The sequence below is a fragment of the Bos indicus x Bos taurus genome, chromosome 11, assembly GCF_003369695.1.
Source record: "Bos indicus x Bos taurus breed Angus x Brahman F1 hybrid chromosome 11, Bos_hybrid_MaternalHap_v2.0, whole genome shotgun sequence".
Classification (NCBI taxonomy): domain Eukaryota; kingdom Metazoa; phylum Chordata; class Mammalia; order Artiodactyla; family Bovidae; genus Bos; species Bos indicus x Bos taurus.
Window position 1 is genome coordinate 73,147,313 of NC_040086.1, and position 25,473 is coordinate 73,172,785.

The window sequence follows — 25,473 nt, forward strand, 5'->3', positions numbered from 1 at the left end:
TCTAGAGAGATCCTGCAGGAGATTCAGCGCCTCCGTCTGGAGCACGAGCAGGCGTCCCAGCCCACCCCGGAGAAAGCCCAGCAGAACCCCACGCTGCTGGCCGAGCTGCGGCTCCTGAGGTAAGTGAGCATCCTGCACCGCCATCCCCGTCATAACCTGCTCTGATAGGAGTTCATGTCTCAGGAAACCAAACTAGTGGGATAGGATCCGTTCATCCTTACATCTAGTCATGTTAAAACGAATAGCTGAAGCATTCCACTCATTCTGTTACTGCTTCAGATGTTTGAGTTCCTTTATTAATCATTCTGCGATCTCCTGCCTTCATTCCAGAACTAGGTAAACACCAGCCTCCAGCTCCACCCCAAGCAGAGCAGTGTTTATACTTCTGTGATTGTTTTAAGAAGCCCAGTGTGCTGCACTCCATCTTCTTATCTTGAAACTAGTCTGACTTTAGAGACCCTTGGCAAGGAATAATGCTCTCCCCGTCCTTCGAGTATGTTCTCTAGCACTTCATAGATCAGGAGTCCGTGGCGGGAAATCCCCTGAGATGTGAAACCAAGTGGGAATCCCTTACACTGTGGCTGTGGTACCTTCCAGTTCAGTTCAGTCACTCAGTTGTGTCCAACTCTTTGCGACCCCATGGACTGCAGCATGCCAGGCTTCCCTGTCCATCACCAATTCCCGGAGCTTGCTCAGAGTCATGTCCATCAAGTCGGTGACGCCATCCAACCATCTCATCCTCTGTCGTCCCCTTCTCCTCCTGCCTTCAATCTTTCCCAGCAACAGAGAAAAGGGTACCTTCCACTTCAACATAAACTCTTTCAAGGAGCGAGAGACCAAGGATGTGGGATCAGGATGGGGGTAGAGAGCAGCTTCAGCTCACACTTGGTGCTGTTTTCAGGGGAATGAAGGCATCTTCCAGAAGAGTATGACATGAGCACGATCAAGCAGCGTTGTGTGTGTGTATTAGTCGCTCCATCGTGTCTGGCTGTTTGCGACCCCATGGTCTGTCCATGGAATTCTCTAGGCAAGAGTACTGGAGTGGGTTGCCCTTCTCCTGGGGATCAACATTCATAGGGTCTTATTTCCTATCAGTCCTAGAAAGATGTGTGCACCTTCTTCCGTAAGTGAAGCCATTATGGAAACTAAATGAATGACTTGATTCTCACCAGACCTGTGGATTCCCAAACAGTGGATTCTTTCTTGCATATGTTGTAACCTTTGGCATCCCACGGTCGATTTCTAATGTGCCATCACCTGGATTTCTACAGAGTTGAAAGTCTTTCCTTAGTTCTTCCTTTGATTTAGATCATTTAGCTTCCCAGCCATGATTTTGTCTCTTAAAGAATAGAGATGATTGTTTTTTTCTAATTATCCTTCTGTTTAGATTTATGTCATTAATAGATAAGTCATCAAGAATTTAAGCTGTGAAGAAGAAAATCTGTAGAGATACAGAGATTCCCATTCTCCAAAAAAGAAATTCAGTTGAGTTTCTGAATTTAGTCGGGCTGAGATCTTGGTGGCTCTGGGTCCGCTGTCGCACATTTGGGAAATCAACACAGTTGGTGTCGTATCAGGAAGGACGGGAAAACAGAAGCTGCTGACTCGGAGCACAGCTCCGATAAGATACAGCTAGCTGCTTTCTTTCTCCACCTCAGCTCAGACACAGGTGACTATCTTGTATCTAGAAAAGCAAAAAACTGTCATACTTTAGTTTCACTGTTGCTGGGACTGGGAGTGCTGAAAGGGCTTCTTTATGCTAGAGAGATCTGAAAAAATCGTAGACCTAGAAGAATAGACAAAGGGCAGAATCCAGCGATGTGACATCAGGCAGTAAGAAGCAGGAATTCAATCTAAGTCCAAGGAAGGTCTAAATTCTGAGAAATCAGAAAGTATTTAATCTCAAAAGCAGCTTCTGTATCACTGAAAAAAAGGGACAGTTTAATAAAGTGTGCTAGAGCAATTGCTCATGCATAAGGACACACATATTGGCTTTCTTTCTCACACTTATATACAAAAAACACCGGCAGATGGATGAAACGTGGAGACAAAAATGTTAAAACTTCTAGAAGAAAACGTAGAAGAGTTTCTTTAGAATTTTGGAATAGAAACTAATTTCTCAGAATTACTAGCCATGAAAGAAGTTGGTAAATTCATCTAGATTAATATTACAAACTTTTGTTTATCACACGACGCATAAAGGTCAAGATTCATTTGTAGGTTCTGACATCCTTCTGGTTTTGATCTATGTATATGAATACAGGAACTGCCAATACCCAGTTAGTATAATAAAACAAGATAGAGAATTTTATCCTTAGGGTTAGTGGTTATGAATCCTGACTGCCAAAATTGTCTTTTCCCCCTTTATTATTTTTAGTGGTATATTTGTTATTATAATAATATATGAGACAAATGAGTAAGATATGAAACATAACGCTAAAATGAACACCCAGAAACCCACACCCTACTTGAGAATTCACATATTGCTAAAGCCATGTCATCTGTGTAAGTGCCCCCATCTTGTCTCACTTCCTTCTGCCTTCCCCACCAGAGCTAACCTCTATCCAGAATTTGCTTTATCATTCCCTTGCTTTTTAAACAGTATTTTCAGATATGTCTGTATGTTCACACAATAGAGTGTCTAGTTTTGCTTTCTGTTTTTTGAGCTTTATTGAAATGAAATTAATATACAGTCTTCTGGGCCATTTTTCCTACTTAATATTGTTCTTTAGGATCCTTCCATGTAGTTGTAAGAATTAATAGCTGTAGTTCATTCATTTTTGCCATTTTTTATTGTAATTATTTGATGCTGCATAGCACAGAGAAAGAATACTGCATCCAGTCTTGGGGGTTCAGGGAAGAAAGACTTTCTAGAAAATTGAATGAGTCAACTCTTTATTGAGTTTATACCTGTACTGGAAATTTAGGGAGTATGAATACAAGAAGACAATGATTCTATCTTAAAAATTTATAATCTTGTTTTGGAAACAAAACATAAAATAATTTCTAATCAACTAAGTAATACTGTACAATGTTAATGATAAGTAGTGTGGATATTAGAAGAAATTTGGAAGCAATTTGTCCCCCAAAGGTGGTGGAATTTGGGCTGAACCATGAAAGGTAGGTATGGTTTGAATGAAGTGTGGGACAAAACATTTAAGATTAGATACAGAGTTGGGCTTCAGCAAGATTCCCCAATAAATATAACACATTTCAGAGAGAGGAAAGAATCTTGAAGCTAAGAATTTGTTTTCAGCCACCCAGTGAATTAATCTTTAGAGTGCCAGTGATGGGAGATAAAATTAGTTGGATAATTGAGACCAGATTCTGAGAGCCTTAAGTGATAGGTCATTGGAAATCCTTCGAGAGCTTCAAATAATGATTTCATTAAGTTCACGATGTTAATTGAGTCCACACTGGATGCATGATATTCTCTTAATCATTCAGTTTATGCAAAGATGAGTAAGGCTCATCCCCTGACCTCAAAGATTTTGCATCATGGTATGAATGACAGCAGTACAAGGTAAAATAAATTAAGTGCCCCAGAGAAGCACCGGTTGCTATAGTGATTAAATAAGCAGGATCCGATATCCACTGAAGTAATCAGGAATAGTTTCCTGAAAAGAGTGACGTTTAGGATGGACACTAAGGAATAAATAGTATTTGGAAGAGAGCAGGGGAGTACTGAGTTGTAAAGTGATGCCATCTGCTTAGGAAAAAGTGAACCATGGCTGGACGTCCAGACACAGAAGAGAAAGGGCAGTAAGGAAGTGAGGATAAAATGTAGGTAGAGTTTGTAGCAGTATTCTCTCTGATAGAAGTATAGTGTGAGCCATCTGTGTACTAAACTTTTTCTAACCATGTTGAAAAACTAAAAGGAAATAGGTGTCATTAAAACTTCTTTTATTTAACCTGCCTAATCTAAAATATTATCTTTTCAACATTTAATCAACATTAAAAATTATTGTGATATTTTACTTTAATTCACACTAAGTTTTTAAATCCAGTGTGTAAGTTACACTTACAGTACATCTCAGTTCAGACTAGTGGCCAATGGCTATGCAGGGCAGTCAGTGATGCTAGAAATTCTACTGTTCAGATTATTACATGAGATGATGAAAGGAGTACAGCTTTCCTTTGAGTAGCATTGTAAAGGCCACAGAATGCTTTCATGTCCATCATCTTACTTGATCTTCAAGATAGTGCTGCTGTAGGGACTTCCTGGTGGTCCAGTGATTAAGACTTCAGCTTCTAATGCAGGGAGTGTGGGTGCAATCCCTGGTTGGGGAGATCAGATCCCGCAAGCCTCACCACCCAAAAATTAAAACATAAAACAGCAGCAATATTGTAACAAATTCAATAAAAACTTTAAAAATGATCCACATCAAAAAAGCTTTTTAAAATTTTACTGTTAGTAATTTATTAGTTCCATTTTAGAGAAGAGAAAACTGAGACTCAGACAGGTTAAGTGACTTGTCTAAGGTTGCATAGTGAGTAAAATGGTGGGCCTCAATCTCTTGATTTATATTCCAGTGCTTTTTCCCAGTCATCATAGATGAAATTAGGATTAATCAAGCTAGGAGACCATTGCATGTGTGAGATGAAGCATACTTGGATAAAGTCCGAGAAGCAGGAATAGAAAGATAGACACGTGATATTCAGGAATCATCTGAATTGGGTGCCTGATGAAATCTAGGAAATGAACGGGAAAGTATCAAAGAGGATCAAGTTTTTCAGCCATAAAAGCTTAGAAGAAAAAGTAGGAGAGATGGGGAAATTGAGAAAGAGAACCATTTAAGAAGGAAAGTCTTAAGTTTGGGTTTGGACAGGTCGACCTAGACTTGATGGCATGAAATCTGTCCTCAGGGAAACCAGGTTCTCTGAGACAGAGTCATCCTCAACTCTGTCACACTTTCTGAGCCTGATGGATGGTTCTGGGAGCACCAACAACTGAATCCCATCTTATCTGAGCAGTTTTCACATATTTTTCTCCACTGTTAATTTAAATTTGAACTAATTTGTATAAAGTATTTGACTTCCTGAAGAATTTTAAAAATGACTTTAATAATATTAACAATACTCTTTTGCTCTACAGCAATGTATACTTTCAAAGGCAGTTTTACATGCTATTCTCATAGCAGTAAAGTGGGCAAAACAGATATATCACCATTTTATATGTCCAGTATCAGAGCTTCATCTCTTCATTTCTCATGAACGTTTCCTTTCTGACAGGCAGAGGAAAGATGAACTGGAGCAGAGGATGTCAGCATTGCAGGAGAGCAGGAGGGAGCTGATGGTCCAGCTGGAAGGGCTGATGAAGCTACTGAAGGTAAGACCAGCGGCTGGGCTCCTCCTCCCACCTCAGTTCTTCTTGTCCATCTTCACCCCCAGCTCAGCTTCTGCCTTCCCTGTGATGTCAGAACAGGATGAGGCTAAAGGGTTAACTATTTAAAGCCCAATTACAAAAAATCAGTAACCAGAACCAGAATGATGTGCTTTTATGAATAAATAAGAATGTTTATAAATAAGATATTAGCTATATATAAATGAGTATTTCTCAATTATATAAAGTTTCTTTTAAGACAAAGCTTCAAATAGTGTACTTGCTTACTTACCAAATATTGTGTGCTATTTTAATAAGCTATTAAAATAGCTTATTAAGAGGCTAATATAGAGGCTGCTGCTACTGGTAAGTCATTTCAGTTATGTCCAACTCTGTGTGACCCCAGAGACCGCAGCCCACCAGGCTCCCCCGTCCCTGGGATTCTCCAGGCAAGAACACTGGCGTGGGTTGCCATTTCCTTCCCCAATGCATGAAAGTGAAAAGTGAAAGGGAAGTCACTCAGTCGTGTCCAACTCTTCGTGACCCCTTGGACTGCAGCCCACCAGGCTCCTCCAACCATGGGATTTTCCAGGCAAGAGTCCTGGAGTGGGGTGCCATTGCCTTCTACATGTTTGCTGCTGCTACTGGTAAGTCATTTCAGTTATGTCCAACTCTATGTGACCCCATGACGGCAGCCCACCAGGCTCCGCCGTCCCAGGGAGTCTCCAGGCAAGAACACTAGAGTGGGTTGCCATTTCCTTCTCCAATGCATGAAAGTGAAAAGTGAAAGTAAAATCGCTCAGTCGTGTCCGACCCTTTAGCGACCCCATGGACTGCAGCCTACCAGGCTCCTCCGTCCATGGGAGTCAAACCAACCTAATCAAACCAACTCTAATTGATAATTTTGCTCTATTAGGAGCAATAAAATAGCAGATAGCTCTAGGTTTGGTATATTGGGGCTTGACAAAATATAGAATAATTTCAGTCCTCACTACTTTTTATTGAAAAAGATATTACAGCACCCATACCCTAGAGCAAAGGCATGCTTGGCATTTAAATGTCCTCACCTGGACAGCTTGCCTGGCACTGAGTGGAAATATTTACCAGCCCTGTAGCAGCAATACCAGGATACATTTGTTTATGCTGTAAATTCCTACTGTGTTTCTGTCTATACTCTGAAACCATTGTATTTCATGGTATGTCACAGTTAGAAGCCAGAATGGAAATCCCAGTGTGTAGTACCTCAGAAGCCAGGCTAACGGGGTGGATTTAATCCTGTGATAAGGTGAAGTCATTAAAGGCTTTGAAAACAATACTTTAGGAAAATGTACACAGCAGGTCAGTAAGAGGAGAAACTAAAGGATAATAGGAGGCTAGTGAAATCATTGGCTTCCCTGGTGGCTCAGACAGTAAAGCATCTGTCTACAATGTGGGAGACCCAGGTTCAATCCCTGGGTTGGGAAGATCCCATCCCCTGGAGAAGGAAATGGCAATCCACTCTAGGACTATTGCCTGGAAAATCCCATGGACAGAGGACCCTGGTAGGCTACAGGCCATGGGGTCACAAAGTGAAATCATTCAGGCCTGGAGTGACAAGGGTCTGGACTTGGAGGGGAAATCCAGGAACAGGTCAGCTTAAAGACTTTTCTTCAACTTCATCATCAGCCTGTCCTTTAATAATAAAGCTCGTGGTATTAGCAGCTTGGGTAAATGGAGTGTTTGTGTTTTGAACTGACTTTTGGCTTGCTTGAGAATCATTTCTTTTAGTCTTGAGCTAAGTTTTTTCTAGCTTTGGTCCTGGGTATTAGGGTATTTGGAGACATGTTTCTACATTAACCCTGTTAGCAGGATTTCTCCTGAGAAATTGTCTAAATGGGTCTTGTTCAAAGAAAACCTTATGCCTACAACCTGGCCCAGATCCATCAAATAGCTGTCAAGTACCCAACTAAGCAACCCAGTCACCCACTCAAGAGAGCAGGGGCGAACTTAAACACATTGGGCCGGTGCAACATCTGGAGCTACACAGGGCTGTGAAAGCTCTACCGTTGTGGGGTTAGTCCACCCAAAGGACAGGAGATTATGGGGGATTTACCTCCCTTTCAGAAAAATGTTCTCAGATATTACCCAGAACATAAATGGGAAGGTACCCCAGGGTGATTTTTGTAAAAGGCAAAAATGTTTATGCAAACTGAAGGGAAGTCAGAATGCATTTCCCCTAAGTATCACAGAAAGCTTTCCCGTCAGCTGATGGGCCTTCGTGTTCCTCAGAGTTCCTGGCCCTGGTCCCGTGTACATTACCCTGACCTTGCTATGTACCCCTAAGCAGAGGGAGCTGATACCTGCAACTCTGTTCCCAAACCCTCCGTTTCTTTGTATTTCCAGCTGTTGTCTTTTAATTACAATTTCAGTAAAATAAGCAGGACCTCACTGCTCTGTTTTGTAGGATCCCCTCCCAGGTTCTTAAATGTCTTATCATTATCCATCTGACGGGCTGTGGTCATTCAAAAAGGGAGAAAGGATTTGAAAACATAAACCAGGAATGTCATCTTTTTTAATCCGTCGATTAAAATTCACAGTTGAAAATCTCAGACCTTGTGTGTCCAGCTTCCTAAAAGGGTTATAGCATAATCTTAATTTGTGTATTATATGCACTCCTAAAAGGTTATGCATAGGAATCATTGACTTCTATTAAAATCTCAAAGATGTTTTCCTACTATGAAAACCACATTTACCAACAAATAGTAAAAGTACCCTTCAGAATTCTAATTTTAGTTTCAAGGGACTGTCTTGCTTTCATTGATGTTCAGTCCGCCCGCATTTAGTGCCCTCATAAAACAGCTGTAGGTAGTTAGTCAGATGGACAGTTGAGCCATATGATCTGGGATACTCATGAATTAAAATATACCACACAGTAAGTTTCTATTTCACATGGAATTCTTTAATTTTATTGTTCCAGGGAAATACTATATCTGTGTCTGTTTATCTGAAAATTGATAATTTGAAGAAGTGTACATGTGAAGTGTCACCATTGTTTGTTAATTCATTCAGCAAAAATCGTAAATTTGGGGGAGGGGGGATAAGGCAGGGTAAAAACCATTTATTTAGCAGAAACGTATTGAGTTCCTAAGAGTCCTGTTCAGCTATGTGGTATATAATGGTGACTAAGACTCAGTCCCTGTCTCCAGGGAGTATCAGGCACCTCCTTATTGTTGTTTTTTTTCCAAATGACGTAATACAGACTGACACTCAAGTACCCATGTTTCAGAATGTATCTTTTCTTTACGTTTTTTCCCTCGATGAATGAGTCTATATGGAGAACCTCTACCTCAAACTTCCTATTTGATCCAGAAATAGTTGGATGTTGGTGTTTGTTTCTAAATCATGTTCCCAATATTTTTCTGCCCCTTTTTCCATTTTTCCAATATTGCTTTTGAAATACATTTACCAAATGAATTCTGTAGTTTAAAATTTTAACCTCATTTGCAAATGAGATTTGGAATATGAATTTTTAAAATATAGATGGCAATGACTACAATGGCTGTGGCATTCCTCTGGCCACTGAGCCAGATATCCCCCACATGGATGGGTCTCCCATATTTTCAGGTAACTGGAGCAATCCTAGATTTGTACTTTATAATTAAGGCATTGTTACTCCCCTTTAAATCAACTTGGCTACTATGCCTGACTTGTCATCAGTCAATCTTTACGGACCCCAGCTAATTGATAACAAGAAGGTTCTAAGACTTTATATCTGACCTGTTTATTATGTTGACAGAGCCTTTATCTGATTAACTTTGGTGAATTTGGATTAAACAGCATCCTAAGTAACACTTAACCAAAGTCTCTGCCAATCCCAATGCACATGGGGGCTCTCTGAGTCCTAGAAACACTGCCCTGTCTACTCAGCCCATCCTAACCTGGCATACATCTACTGCAAATTATCACGATCTTATGTCGTTAGATAAATTTTATAGAGCAGAGTCACAAATGTGCAAACATGAAACTTTGCTTTCTGAACTTCCCTATTTTGTTGAGCCACAGTGATGTTGTCTTCAATACCCAGCCTGGAGAAAGCAGTGAGAATAAAGTATCTTAGAAGCAGTTCTAAGACATTATATACTGGTCTTTTGATCTCAGATGCAATTCCAACTTGTCAGGATTGCTCTGTCCCTCCCCTGCAAATTTCCATTTCAACATTTAATGCCAGCAGTAAACACATTTTGAATTGTTTAATAACTCTTCTGTGGCTGTTTGCCTTGCCGGATGAATGGGAGAAAAGTGTGCTGCCTCACAGGGAAGCCTGACTAGGCAGGAAGGACGTTACCCAACTGTAAAACTCTAACCCCTTCTAACTGGAGCCATGCATACCAGATGCAAAAGCTGGAAGATGCTAACTTCTTCAGGTGAACTCAGCTAACACTCAGGCCCCTCTTTGCCTGGGTGCTTGTGGTTCTAGGTTTGGCCAGGCATCTAGCAGCTGGGGCTTTGATAACGAAGAATATCTTCCGGTGCTGAACTGGAGTTTCCTCAAGAGATTGTTGGTGCTCATATAATTTCCAGTGCATGTCTCTCCCTTGCAGGAATAAAATGACTCTCTCCAGATTCTTACTGTTCCTCTCCCTTTTATAATCCCTTGTCTTTACTGAAATCATTCTCACCATTGCTCCCAGATCTGCAGACTGAGAATCACTTATCTATTCCCAAGACTTCCTACACACATATTTAGTAAAGACAGTCTGCACGGATGGATCCAATTTAAATGGAACTATTGCAACAGCTTTTAGATTTGTGTATTTGAGCAAAGAGCAGAGGTGTCATGACCACAGTTACCCATCATGAGGCACAGAAAAAGGAAGCGAAGAGACCCATTAAAAGACAGAGTAACTTAGAAGCACAAGACTGAAGAGAGAGGAACTCAGAAGTGTTTATCTCCTCCTCGCTGTGCTTCGTTCTTCAGTGTCTACAGCGGCCTTCTGAGAGCTAAGGGTTAGGAAAGGCCTTCTCTGAGTACCATCACTGTAAGGCTCTAAGAGACAGAGACCATACCTTACCTTCATGTTTCTAGTACTTCATGCATAGGGAGGAGTAAACGAACCTGTGTTGGAGTAATGAGACAGCCAGGTCAAGAACTCTCTTTGAAAAGCCTCTTAGCACCTTGAAGCAGTTTCCAGTTTAGAGGGGAGGGGAAGGGGATGCATGTGCATCCTTGAGAAGGACCACAAAGTGACCAAAAGCTCCACACGTGGAAGAGAGGAGACCAAATAAAAGAGTCTGTGGTCAGATGGAATCTCTAGTGTCTGGGAAGTTCTTAAGAGCACTAGTTCTCAAACTAGCAGGATTCAGAATCCGCTGAAGGGCTCATGAAACAGTGCTGCCCTCGCCCCCAAGGATTTTGATTCTATTGGTCTAGGGGGATACGGGGCAAAGCACGCATCTCTGACAAGTTTCCAGGTGATGCCGCTGCTGCTTGGTCTGTATTCTGCACTTTGAGAACCACTGGCATAGAGATGTGTATCTAAACACATGTGAATATTGTGAATGGTGAAACAGAATGATCATTGAGCTTTTGAGTCATGGTTGAGCTGCTTCTTTCAGTTCACCTCAAATAGTGATGTAACCCTGGGCAAGTCAGGTCTTTTTTGTGTATAAAAGGGGAAGTTGGACTAGAGGCTTTATGCGGTTCTTTCCTTCTAACTCTAGAAGTTAGCATTTAAAGAACTGGATGTGGCATAAACTTGCCATTTGCACTGTCCACCTGATGACGCTCTGATGGTGGTCAGGCTCTTGGGTCTCTGAACCCAGGGGTCTGACCTGGTTTGCCCTGTTCTGTCACTTTTTTCCAGATGTTTGTGGTGATGGGCATTAATTTCTCTCCTTTTTTCCCTCTACTGTTTTTTTCATCTTCACCACCTCTAGGAGGAAGAGCAAAAACAGGCAGTAAGTGAACTTCAGAATTCTCCATCTCTTGCTTCCTTTGCATGTTCTTCTTTTTCTCATGTAACTGTTGCATACTTTCTCCTCTCCTCCCTGCATCCAGATCATTTCTGCAGTTGGTCTTGTGTACAGCCCTCATCAGTTCTCTCCCTGGTGTTGTCAAATGGCCTGAAAGCCCTCGTCATGTTTACCTAATAGTGCATGTTCTTATTTGAAACCAGAGCTTGTTGAATTTGTCTTCAGAGTACACATCTATTGTGTTTATTTAAATATGCATGATTAGCCAGGCTATAATTGCACTTATGTTCTCTGCCGCTTCATGATTAGGGTGACTTTAATTGCTTGAAAAAACTTTCAGGATGGTGGGGGTGACCTCGGGGCTGAATACTATGTTGTGAATGACTGTGCATGAAGATGTGCATTGAAGTTCCTTTGATAACTTTAGATGTTCTTTAGTCTTAAATAGTCTTCTCGGTGTTCCAGCTCCAGCAGCCTTCTTAACAAAGTTACCAATGAAAGCTAAGTGGTTGATCATGCTGTAAGTGATTTCCTGTTCAGAACTACTCCAGCGGGATCTCTGGTTTTTCTGAGCTGCTTGGTGTTTAGGGAAGGTTTATGTTTGTTTTTATTTTTCCTGATAGCCACTAACCCACATTGGAATCAACCGAGGGTATATCAACAATGGTAACACCATATGTTTATATAATATAGTCAGGTTTTCAAAGCATACATTTTTTTATACAAGCTAAACCTGATTTTTAATTTAACCTCAAGGCTTTTTTTTTAAAGTGAAATATGTCATTCAGTGTACTCATTTCTTATTCAAAAAGCAAATTTATCCATGTTTTAAATTAAGAATAGGAATATAAAACATTATATTTACTGTTATTTCCAGTTAAGAGAGCAATGGAATCATAGGGAAAGGATGTAAGAGGTGAGTAATGAGGGGAGGAGGCAAGAAAAGAGAAAAGGAGACTGTCAAAAAGAGGGAAAGAAGACAAAGATGAAGTCAGAGTAGGCAACAAGCCCATACATCTCAATAGCTTTAAAGTAACAAAATCTTGTTTTTGTCTTTGCTTTATTTGTTTTGTGTTTTCCTCACTTACACATCATGCATTACTTTCATCCTATGGCACCTTTGTATCACTGGGAACATTCACATGGGCAAAGCAGTAAATGATCAGGATGGAAGGTCAAGCCCAGCCCTTAAATGCTTTTCCCAAGAAGTGACACATATCACTTCCACTCTGTTCCATTGGTCAAAGCAAGACATATGACCACACTTAATTTCAGGGAAGTATGATCCTACAATAACAAACAATAGAATGGGAAAGATTAGAGATCTCTTTAAGAAAATTAGAGATACCAAGGGAACAGTTCATGCAAAGATGGGCACAATAAACGACAGAAATGATATGGTGATATGGACCTAATAGAAACTGAAGATATTAAGAAGAGGTGGCAAGAATACATAAAAGAACTACACAAAAAAGATCTTCATGACCCAGATAATCATGATGGTGTGATCACTCACCTATAGCCAGACATCCTGGAATGCGAAGTCAAGGCTTTAGGAAGCATCTATGAACAAAGCTAGTGGAGGTGATGGAATTCCAGTTGAGTAATTTCAAATCCTAAAAGATGATGCTGTGTAAGTGCTGCACTCAATATGCCAGCAAATTTGGAAAACTCAGCAGTGGCCACAGGAATGGAAAAGATCAGTTTTCATTCCAATCCCTAAGAAAGGCAATGCCAAAGAATGCTCCAACTACCGCACAGTTGCACTCATCTCACACACTAGCAAAGTAATGCTCAAAATTCTCCAAGCCAGGCTTCAACAGTACGTGAACTATGAACTTCCAGATGTTCAAGCTGGATTTAGAAAAGGCAGAGGAACCAGAGATCAAATTGCCAACATCCGCTGGATCATCGAAAAAGCAAGAGAGTTCCAGAAAAACATCTACTTCTGCTTTATTGACTATGCCAAAGCCTTTGCTTGTGTGGATCAAAACAAACTGGAAAATCCTTAAAGAGTTTGCAATACCAGACCACCTGACCTGCCTCCTGAGAAATCTGTATGCATGTGAGGAAGCAATAGTTAGAACTGGACATTGAACAACAGACTGGTTTCAAATCAGGAAGGGAGTACATCAAGGCTGTATATTGTCACCCTGCTTATTTAACTTCTATGCAGAGTACATCATGAGAAATGCTGGGCTGGATGAAGCACAAGCTGGAATCAAGATTGCTGGGAGAAATATCAGTAACCTCAGATATGCAGATGACACCACCCTTATGGCAGAAAATGAAGAACTAAAGAGCCTCTTGATGAAAGTGAAAGAAGAGAGTGAAAAAGTTGGCTTAATACTCAACATTCAAATAATGGCATCCAGTCCCATCACTTCATGGCAAATAGATGGGGAAACGATGGAAACAGTGAGAGATGTTTTTTTTCTTGGTCTCCAAAATCAGTGCAGATGGTGACTGCAGCCATGAAATTTAAAGATGCTCCTTGGAAGGAAAGTTATGACCAACCTAGACAGCGTATTAAAAAGCAGAGACATTACATTGCCAACAAAGGTCCATTTAGTCAAAGCAATGGTTTTCCCAGTAGTCATGTATGGATGTGAGAGTTGGACTATAAAGAAAGCTGAGCGCCGAAGAATTGATGCTTTTGAACTGTGGCGTTGGAGAAGACTCTTAGGAGTCCCTTGGACAGCAAGGAGATCCAACCAGTCCATCTTAAAGGAAATCAGTCCTGAATATTCATCAAAAGGACTGATGCTGAAGCTGAAACTCCAATATTTTGGCCACCTGATGGGAAGAGCTGACTCATTGAAAAAGACCCTGATGTTGGAAAAGACTGAAGACAAGAGGAGAAGGGGATGACAGAGGATGAGATGTTTGGATGGCATCACCAACTCAATGGACATGAGTTTGAGTAAACTCTGGGAGTTGGTGATGGACAGGGAGGCCTGGCATACTGCAGTCCATGGCATCTCAAAGAGTCAGACACAACTGAGTAACTGAATTGAACTGAACTGATGATCCTCCAGTTTGTTTAGAAGAATTAGAAAAGCAGGTGCTGGTAATGCCCAGGGATGTGCTTTATAGCTGAAACTGTTTGCTGGGAACTTCTTCCAACCGTCCACCCAGACTAGCATCTCCTGAGCCCACTCTGAATGTGCCAGCAAAGTATGTGATCAAGAACACCCCATAACTTACTGAGAACACCATTCAGAGGAGGACAAACATGGTGGATATTTATTTTAATGGCAGCAGTAAGGGCTTCCAAGAGACACTTCATTTTTAAAAAATTTTATGGATTACTGTGTAGTCCAAGAATCAGAAATGATCACTTCTGGCATATTACTTCTCAGGTCAATTTAAAGCTGACCTTGAGCCGACAGGGGATTAAATAACAACGTGTTCATTCCAGTGACCTTTGATCGTGTGTGAGATCATACTCTCCTTGAGACTGGCAAAATGAGAAGCTAGACCCAGATCTCTGGAGCCTGCCGTGAACAAGCCACTTGGGTACGTGTGTTGGGAGTTCTTGGTCGCTGAGGTCCTGAGCTCACAGTGTAGTCCTCACTGTCCCAGGGGACTGTCCAGAGCATGAATTGGTACAAATTGTTTTTCCCTCATCCTTCTCCACTGTGATGTGAGATAAGACATCCTGCTTTGTGCATACAGGTAGAAATTTCCTCTGTCTGCATCACAGGTTTAAACTGGACCCACCTAAGACTTAGCTACTGCTGCTGCTAAGTCGCTTCAGTCGTGTCCGACTCTGTGCAACCCCATAGACAGCAGCCTACCAGGCTCCTCCGTCCATGGGATTTTCCAGGCAAGGGTACTGGAGTGGGTTGCCATTGCCTTCTCAGTGAGGTACAAATTTGAATGGACTGGCTTTTCCTAGTTCACCAATATTTGTAACATGTACAGCTGGGAAGACCATACAGCTTTAGAACTCAGGCATCTGCTTTAATCTGTATCATTATTGATCAAAGCACCAAAAGGTATTTACCACAGAACTAAGTCGTCAACCTTTCTTCCTCCCGGGTTCAGACTGGTAGAGCTTAATTTCTTCTCTATCAAAATGCATTACCCTGTATGGGTTGTAAAATAATTATAAGATTTTTTAAATGAAGAATTTACTAGACATCCTTCCCCACACTGGCTCTGTAAATCCATTATAGAGAACTCTTTATACTATTTACCTTCTTCCCTTTCAGGGATTATTTTAGTTTTTGGGGAATTTGAGGGAAATGGATGATAACTGACCTTAACTGTGATTTGGGGGCTGTGGTTCTACCTTCAGCCTCCTCCACTTTTCCAGTACTTTTGTGACATTAGTACCTCAGCTGATAATTCTTCTGTCTTTCCTCTCCCCCTTCCTTCCTCCTCCCCCTTCTTTTTTCTCAGATCTTAGGTTTGTAATTAAGGGTAGAACTGCCTGGCTGTTTTAGATAAGACTTCACTGAGTGACTGTTCGACCCATGATATACCCTACAGTTTAACAGACCCAGGAATTAGATTATATCGGTTGAGTCAGGGTTAATCAGGCCGATGATAATCGTCAGACCATAATTAAAGGGCCTTGTCTGCCTTTTTCACTACCGCATCCCCTAGCCACTAGCCCAGCGCCTGTCCCATGGCAGGTACTCAATAAATAGTTGCTGAATGAAAGCTTGTATTAACCAAATGTATAAGATATTGACTTAAAAACTGTGTAAATTTATAGGTTTTTTTGTAAGGGACATAACTGGTTCAAGAACCTAAGCAGTAATTTTGCTCAAGGTACTTCCGTATAATAGGTAGATCTATCCAAGGGACTAAATGATGGTTCAGAAATGTCCTTTATAAAAAGAATCAGAAAAACAATTTTCAGCATTACCAAAAGAATAGGAAGAACAAGCCAATACATTAGTATTTTTATTAACTCTCTTACTATTTCTCTCTAAAGAACAGATAGATTATGTGGAGTAAGAGCATCGTCTCTTTTTTAAGCACAAATAATCTTTAAAATTCAGGATACCTGTAGTTGTTTGTATCCATTGAAAATACTTTGAGCATTGCTTAGTAAGAACCCAGTGCCCATAACCAGAAGTGTGGTACAGAGGGGTACACTAAAGTAGTAGCAGACTGGTGAAAACCCTGCTTTGATAGTGGCCTTGAACTGTGGACTACTCCCTCAAGGTCAAACAGTCTCCCAGTCATACTCTGGAGGGATTTCAGTGTACAGATTTATTCTAGGGACACCTTAAGGGTCCATTTTTCTCAGCATTCCATAAAATTTCACTGCTGCATTGCTAATGCCAGATAAAATGAGCTATCCAAGGCAACAGTTCACTTTACTCATGTAGCGTGTATTCCTTTAAACATTTCTCCAGCTCCTTCTATTAGAAGATCATTACTTTTTATATACAGATCAGCATCAGAGTTAAAGACTGTAGACAGTAATGCATAAGGATAGGGGACAAGGGTGACCTTGATCCCAATTCGAAGAGTAGTGATCAGGAGAGTTATATAGGTGGTAATCTGAAAATTATGTAATTAGAGGATCTTGGGGATTTCACTAAGAGAACATGCCTCTACTTCAGACAGTTGGGATATCAATTGGATCTTGCCCCAGGCCCTTTCTGATTTCCAGAACCAGACAACCACCCCCACATAACTAAACCAGAGAAAGCATGGTGTGGGCTAGCTCTCAGAAGCCCCCTTCTCTGACCATGGCTTCACCAAATACAGCCATGGTTGACCTGTGATTCTGCCAGGACAAACCTCATGAATGTTAACTTTGTAAGTTTAAGAGAAAGTACTTACCAAAAAAAGGCTAAACAGCAACAAATAAAACCCTCCTCATTGTCCATTAAAGAGATTATTGGTGAACCCCTTGATGTGTTCGTGGGTCGGTTTCCCTCTTGGTTCACTTCATCTTTGAACGCAGTTTCACTGAAAAGTCATTCACATGCCTCTTAAAAAATTTGCTGGAATTCCTTGGCCCCACTATATTCTGCAACAGAAGTCCGAGTCTTCTGCTTCCTGACAGGCAAAGGATTGCCATTTATTTATTTAATCTTCAAGCAATGTCTTATTACATATGTTCATTTGAGCAGTGGGTGAGCTTGGCCTTTTGGAGGATCAAAAGAGAAATCCTACGCAAATACCACCCTCAAATAGTATGAACATTATTTCAGGGTTGGCATGATGCCCTATATTCAGAAACACAAGCCAGGTCAGTGATAACCAGAGCCTTAGGCACCATTGCTGCCCTCCCTTCCAAGTTGGCCAGCTGCACTAATGGATTTTGGTAAACAAAGACCAAGGTGCTGAACTCTGACCATGCCCCAAACCCTTAGCCTGGTTCCCAGTCCCACTCTTTGTACATCTTCCCATAGATGGCCTCATGAAAGTCTTCAAACATGGTCACATTCACCAGTCTTGGCTCCTGTACTTACTTTAGGCACCTGGTAGCTTGTTGGGGTTTTTTGTTTGTTTTCTCCAAAAGAAAATGTCATAGCAATATTGAAAAATAGGTACTTAAATTTCATTTCCCCCAAACTCCTTAAACAGAGAGAGCTTATAGCCTGAAAATATTAGGGTAATAGCTTTGGCTCTTTGCAGCACCCCCAATATTTTTCATCACTGGCATCAATCACAAGCTGAAAGGTTGCCTTACCTACTTGGTTTATTTTCCTCCTATACTATATTTATATCTTTTGTTCTCATGATCAGAATGCATACAATATATGAAAAATATATACCAGAGCCTCTGGAAAAGGTTTCTGCACACCAAGCTGGAGACGTTCGCCCTCCAGTAGCCTAGGACATAATATCTACCCCCCAGAATACTACAGTCTGGGTCTCATCAACAGAAAAGAAGGTAACTTCTAGGTTTTGAGCCCAAGAGCCTGGGAAATTGACTTAGAAAAAATTGAACCGGGAAGATGATGTGAGATACAGGAAAGGGACTTGGATCTGATGGTGTACATACCGAGCTGCAAAAAGTAGGCAGACAGTCAAGCTTTTCGTTTGGTCTATTAGATACTTGGGGTTACGCTGCTGGAAATTTAGTGGAGAAACAGGGCTAGCAACATAAAATTAGAGTTTAACCCATAAACACAGCAAAATCCATTGTAGACAAAAAGAATAAAGAGGAGGTAGGATTGTGGGTTCTCATGAAAAACCAGAAAGTTTCAAGGAGAAAATTAATAAGGCAATTAAGACAAGGATTTGACAATAAGGTAGCAACCTTGTAAAGGAAAATTTCAGTACGGCAGAGTGTAGACAGCTCTGAAAGATGGACTTTTGTCTTCTTGTCCAACCTGCTGAACCCCACCCCCACTGGTGTCACCTCAACAAAGGAAGGAGTTAAATAAGGAGTTTACCTTACAGAGTTGCATGTGAATAGATTGTTACAAAACCTCATGTCTTTTCTGTCTCACCATGTATGTAACCTTTACAAACCTCAATTTTCTCATCTATAGATTTCCAGTCCACAATTCTTTGATCCTTTCATCACTGATACCAATCGGTGTATTTGGAGAAAGGCTATGAACCAAGAAGGGTCTATGGAAATCCTCTTGGGTTCATTTGACTGATGTTTCCTTTTGTGACTTTGAAACCCTCTGACTTTCCATTCATTTCCTGGGCCCTCTAACCAACTCCTTCCCCAGGGTTTATCATACCAACCTTCTCCCTTCCACTTCTCTAGACAAAATAAAGCATCCTAAGAAAACAACATCAACTTCTTCCATGATCCTTCTCTTTTGGCTTAGCTCTGGGATTCTGGGATGCCTCCCGCAGAAAAAAGGTTCCCTACACTCTTATTTCCGTGAGACCTCACTCAGCATCCTCACTTGGCATGCGATTGAATCCATGACCCTCCACTTGGAGAGCATCTGTCAGCGTTTCCATGCATCCTGATGCCATACCAATCTCTAGGGTTTTATAGCTGACTTCAGGCTGGTTCTGATGTTCCAAATTAACAGCAGTGCCAAGGTAGGGAGCTTCCTGGCTTGGCATCCTTAACTGAAATGAATATCTGTTTAATTTCAGCCAAAGAATCATATTATAAAGAGTATGGGAGACTCCTTTGCACTCTTCTCCATTTGCTGCTAATCATAATTTGGCAAGTAGAATTACTCCCATTTGGCGGTGCAGTGTAGATTGCCCAATGCTTAAAAAAAGAGAAGAAAGAAATATAGAAGCATTCTTTATAAAATTATAGACAATGCAGAAAGACAGTTACCTGCAGCTAAAGTGGTACTTTTAATTCAGCCACTATGGAGAACAGTATGGAGGTTCCTTAAAAAGCTAAAAATAGAACTACTGTATGACCCTGCAGTCCCACTCCTGGGCATATATCCAGAGAAAAACATGATCCGAAAGGGTAAATGCACCCCAGTGTTCACTGCAGCACTGTTTACAATAGCCAAGACATGAAGCAAACTAAATGTCCTTTGACAGAGGAATGGGTAAAGAAGATGTGGTATATGTATACAATGGAATATTACTCAGCCATTAAAGTGGTATCTTTAATAAGAACCCATGCCAACTCATTATTGCTCTTCAAAGCTGGCTAACTCTAAATCCTTCCATGCTTTTATTACTATATATTTCATATTAACTTATATATAATATTCAATATTTATCCACTGCTTTCGTATTTCAAATTTCAGCTCCTATATTTAACCAGCTCAGATCTCAGGAAACCAAGCGAGAATCCAGGAGACTCTCAGGCCTATAGCTGCCCCCGGACAGTTCCCAAATGTGCAGAAGAGTCTCAGAGTTTATTCTTGGCCCCTTGAAGTTTCTAACCTGATCTGAAGCTAGTGGTGGCCCCCACTTCCTTCCATAGCAGCTCACCATTTGGGAAGAGAGGCCCTGGGCAGGCCACTCTCTTTAGGACCTCATAATGCTCTCACCCTCAACCACATTTTCATCCTCAGCACTATGGACATTTGGGGCAGATTACTTGTGTGTGTATATGTGTGTGTGTGTGTGTGTGTGTGTGTGTGTGTGTGTGTGTGTGTGTGTGTGTAGTAGGTGGGGTGGGGGCGGTGAGGAGTGTTCTGTATATTATAGAATGTCTAGCAGCATCCTTGATCTCCACCTACTAAATCCCAGTGATATGCCCCCACCAGGTTCCTATCAGGTACAGTTATCCCCAGTGAAAAAGCACTGCTTGGGACCTCCCTGGCTGTCCAGTGGTTAGGGCTCTGAGTTTCCACTGCAAGGGGCCCAGATTACATCCCCGGTAGGTGAACTAGGATCCGAGAACCTTTCTGTCTGATACTAGTCTGAGCCTTTGCAGCATTCTTGGCATCCCTTATTCTCAGGTTTAGATATGGGATGGATGGTGAAAGATTTCTAGTCACCTTTCCCCACGAATCACCCCTTTGTCCACATGCCCTGCTTCTGTTAATGTCATTGCCAGCAATCCCCACATGCATGCTCTCTTCCAGTCCCCTGCTTTCCCCACTCAGTTACCAAAGTCTAGTCAAGTTTTTCTCCAAAAGCTTGCTTATGTCCCTCTCCTCCCAGTTCCTGTCACCATTCTTCATTCCAGCCTCCATCATCTGTCACCTGAATCCTTGTCTGCTGCTTCTCAATCCAATCTCCACTTTGCCTCAGAGCCAGACTCCTAAATCCAGCCAGACTCCTAAATCTGACCAGACTGACCACACCAACCCCTCCTCGGAAGCCTTCACAGACTCCCTCTGCCATTGCTTATAGCAGGGGCACCCAGCTTTTTCTTAAAGAGTTAGGTAGTAAACATTTTAGGCTTTGTGAACCAAATCAAAGGCATTATGTAAGGACTTATATAACCATTTAAAATAAAACCACTTAAAAATGTGAAAACCATTCTTAGCTCACAGACTAAAAAAGCAGGTGGCGAGCTGGACTTGGCCATGGGCTGTAGTTTGCCCATCCATGGCCTAGTAAATAAACCTGATGACCATTTATTTAAGGTTCTAGACGATTGTGGCCCACACGTGTCTTTCCCACCGTGTATTTTCTGTGCTCCCTGCATGCTAGTGTCCCCACATGCTCCCTACCCCCCCGCCGCCCCACCCAGCCTCCTCTCTTCGGGGAGCTCCTGTGCCCTTTCCTCACCTGGATTGCCCTTCCTCAGCCACTTCCGCCTATTGAAATTATACCATCCAAGACGCTCTCAGATGCCACCTTGCCTGTGAAACCTTTCCCTGTTCTGGAAGGTCAGAGTTAAACCCTCTTGCCTCTATGTTCCTTTTCCTTTGTACCTCCGCTATTTCATCCTCCTTTGTAGGCCAGCTGCTTACATGCCAAATTGCCCAGGAGGCTGTGAACCTGTGGAGAGTGGAGACCTTGCCCCTTTATACCACTACTTTGTACCTGTCGAAATGGAATCGTGGCAGGTCGTACCCCATGTGCCAGCATGTGAAGCATCTTATGTACATCCTCACTAACCTGTGAAGATGCACTTAATCTCCACTTTACATGTGAAGAATCTTAGCCCAGAGAGGTTAAGGAAGTTGCCCAAGTTACACAGCTAGTCAGTGGCAGAGCTGGAATCCAAACTAGGTCCACCTGACTGCTAAGCCTGGATTTTAACCACCTTCTCATATAGAACAGGGACTCAACAAAGAGTGGAAGTGCTGGATCAGGTACCCCACCTCATCATACAAGTTTTACTTACTTACCCAGAAGCAGCATTTGAATTTGACTCACTGAACTTTAAAATATCTTTGATAGGTTCTGCCTGACCCATCATTGAATTCATGTCTGCATTAAGGACTCTGCTCTCTTGGAATCCTGTCGTCTTTTGGTTTCTAATACACAATCTCAGTGTTTGGTATTCATTTATAAGGATTTTTCCCTCAGTGAGGTCCCGGATCGTTTTGCTGAGAACTAGCTTTGAAATCCTATGATGAGAACTAATGGGACACCATTTTCAAATAGACCTGGGCAAACTAGGAGAAACAAACAGAAAGAGGGTAATTCTAGTCTTGGAATTTATGAGCTTCCCTATCTAAAAGTTTAAATTTCAACTCGCTTTTGATCTTTGGGTTTATGGTGAGTTTTAAGAGGTTGTTCGTCTTAGACAGTCTCAGGAACTTAATATGCTTTCTTCCTTCCACCCAGAAAGATACCTAGACACCTTGCCTCCACCCTTTTCAGCCTCGGGTAAACTTTGTCTTCTATGTAATTTAGTTCGAATTGAATAGGGGCAGAATCATGAAAACCGAGAACCATAACCTTCTCCCTGTTGCCAGCAGCGTGATCACAGAACCTACCAATCCTGCCATTGCTGTTTCCCATCCAAAGCAGTTAACCCCACAGGGGGTGACAGGTCGTGGGTAAGCCCCGAGTTTCCTGAGTGAAGTGGGAATAGACCGGTGTCTGCCCTCTGCGGAGGGACCTCAGGACAGGTGTTTTGGTGGCCCCATCCTTCCAGCAGACACACACCATAAATGTATACTAAGACACATCATCAAACTCTCTGGCCCTTCTCTCGGGAGTTTAGAAGCCAAGTTCATCCTTAAAAGCTGCACTGCCCTGACACTCAGAGGTAGACACTCTGGGGAGGGAGGAAGGTTTCCAGGTATGTTCTTTACCTGTTTCTAATTCACCCCAGAGGGAACTCTGCTTTGCTTACTGCCACGTGACTGTCTTTCTTCTCTCCTCAAACCTGTTCTCCTGTGTGCTCACCTCCATCGCTGGGCCTGACTCCCCAGAGTCTTAGCTCTTGTCATATTAGGCAATTATTTTCAAATCTTGCAGCAGGACAGACATTGCAGCATCAGATAATCCCTCTCCTTTTACTTCCACATTCGCTGAGACAGCTGCATTTTCCCAGCAGAGCCACCATCAGCACCAACTCAAAATAGTCTTGGGTTGTTTTTTTGTTTGTTTGTCTTTAACTTTTTGTTAAAGAAAAAAACATACAAAGTCCATTCTCTACACATCCCATCTCTGTGTGTTCACGGTTGCCTCATCTAAATTTCAGGCTTGTATTTCCTTTCTCCCAATGTTGTTTCCTTGGGGTTTTGTTGTTGTTGTTGTTGTTGTTTTTCTGAGTGGGCCTCTGAAAATCGGCAGCAAAGAGGCCAGTTTGTTTATTTTGAATACACTGCAGCAAAATGAAGGTAATTGTCCACACAGGCCATCTGCTACCTGGCAGGTGTCCATGAGTCAGAGAGAGAAAAATGGAGACTCAAGTGTCTCCTTCTGTTACCATGATAACCGCTTAGCTCAGAGTTGTCACTGGGCGTGTGTGTGGAGGGGATGCTGTTAATAGTTGCTCTGGCGAGGGCATGAACTCTCAAGATCAGGCTTTTTGCCATGAGCCTCCCTGGGTTTGATTACCTGGTGATAACGTGTATCAGGAAGATTAAAAAAAAATTCGTACCTATTCCATCAGGAAAAAGAAGGGAAGGAAATAGTATTTATGGAGCCCCTACTGTGTGCCAGGCACCCTGCCAGAGATGGCCAAGCGTGGCCAGGACAACACATACATCGTTTTCCTGCTGCAAAGAGAGCCTCACCCCTTTGCGGCCCCGCTCTCTGCCACAGCGTGAGTCCCTGTCTCACTCACAGTGTCCTCAAGTCACCTTCTCTGGCATTCTCTGCACCTGTTTTGGCTCCACTATTAGATTTGCACTCAAACAGAAGACTAAGTCAGAATCACCGTGTTCTCCTTTCTCACATTTTTCGGTTGTGGCGGAAATTAATTTCTGTTGCATGGCCTCTGCAGTGGGATGTCTCATCTGATGCATGTTCCATCTGAACTCAGAAACTTGGTGTTGGGATCGCAGTGTGCTTAGGAGTCTCCCTGCAGTGTAGGACAATTAGAACACCCAGGCGGGATTTCCCCGGTGGTCCAAGAGAGACTCTACCTTCCAGTGCAGGGGGTGCGGGCTCATGGGTTCCATCCCTGGTCAGGGAACTAAGATCCCACATGTCACAGGGTGCAGCCAAAATTCTTTTTTAGTAAATAAAACTTCTTAAAAAAAAAAAAGATGACGACCCAGGTATCTGTCTGAATCTTGTTACTAATTTATTTGTGACCTCGTGACCTCTCAAGGCATCTCTCTCTCTCCTCAGATATAGATAAATGCTGAACTGCAACAGAGCCTATTTTCCTGGGATCATGAACCCTCTGACATGATGTGTGTAACTTCCAAGCTCTTTTCTTGGAACACGATATGTAGCTTTCTCAGGGTCTCAGAGTCTTTGCTGATTGAGAAGAAGCAAAGAGCCAGCAGAGGAGAGAGCCTCTCCGATTGTAACGTTTCTCTAGCTCTGTCTTTCCAACAGAATTGTTCTCAACTACAAGGGACCTCTGTACTCAGAGAACCTGAGTTACAGGGCGTTTCTTGTATTTAGTTCTTGGTTGGGCACGTGACTGGCCTGTGCTGTGTTCAGGCCTTTGTAATAGGTTGTATTTCAACAAGGTCCCACTGTCCTTGCCTCGGGAAACCTTAAAACCGGGGAGCATGTCATGAAGCCTCCCCAGGCTGACCTCCGCTCTCCCAGCAACTGAAACCAGAGGCATGCAGTGGTTTTGCACCTTCGTTGGACAGCTTATTCCCACCCCTTAAGAGACATCTGAGCAGTCCCTCCACCTTCGCTGATTTCTATGAGAGTGTCAGGTTCCATGTAATCTCTAGGTTCCAACAGTGATGCTCCCCGCAACCCCCAATCATGCCGCTGCTTCTAGATCTGTTTATTCTGTGTGGAGGGAGCACTCGGCAGTCTCCGTGGGGAGGGCCTGCCTCTTGGGACCCCTCTGGGCCTTTGAGACAGAGCGCTGTCACTCACATCAGTGCTCCCGTCTGCAGTGACTTCAGTGTGTCTGTCTGGCACAAACCTGTCTCTGCGGAGGGCAGAGAATGAGCCATCTCTACCCGGGCTGCAGGTGCCTGTCAGCGAGCTGGAGCGCTGCCATGAGCCCTGTGACTCTGCCTCCAGCTGCAAGTGCTCCAGACACTCCACTCTACTTATGGAGTTAGAAGGACCTTGTTTTGAACTGTCTCCTCGAGACAGCCCCTCCTCTGCCCCCAGCAGCCTGCTCCCTGTCCTCCCCATGGGCTTTGCATGCAGGGGTCTTGAGGGCGGCATCTCTGTTGTGGACTCTGCTCATGAGAAAGGAAAATTAGAAGCAGAACAGCCTCTGTGACCCTGAGGTGGCAGCCACGCAGCCCCAAAGGACGAGCCTTCACTGACAG

The 25,473-nt window shown here is 42.5% G+C and overlaps 1 protein-coding gene across 14 annotated transcripts in view; it reads left to right on the forward strand.

The window, feature by feature from the left end:
• The window catches only part of DTNB (dystrobrevin beta), a 241,726-nt gene that overhangs the window by 196,402 nt on the left and 19,851 nt on the right, over positions 1-25,473 (forward strand). For 8 of the 14 annotated variants that reach the window (XM_027555895.1, XM_027555906.1, XM_027555893.1 and 5 more), the window contains 3 exons: positions 6-119; positions 5,233-5,329; positions 11,240-11,260. In XM_027555895.1, coding sequence (XP_027411696.1) covers positions 6-119; positions 5,233-5,329; positions 11,240-11,260 — 232 coding nt within the window. The remainder of the gene's footprint in view (positions 1-5; positions 120-5,232; positions 5,330-11,239; positions 11,261-25,473) is intronic. The other 6 variants (XM_027555894.1, XM_027555896.1, XM_027555907.1 and 3 more) reach the window with 1 other exon arrangement.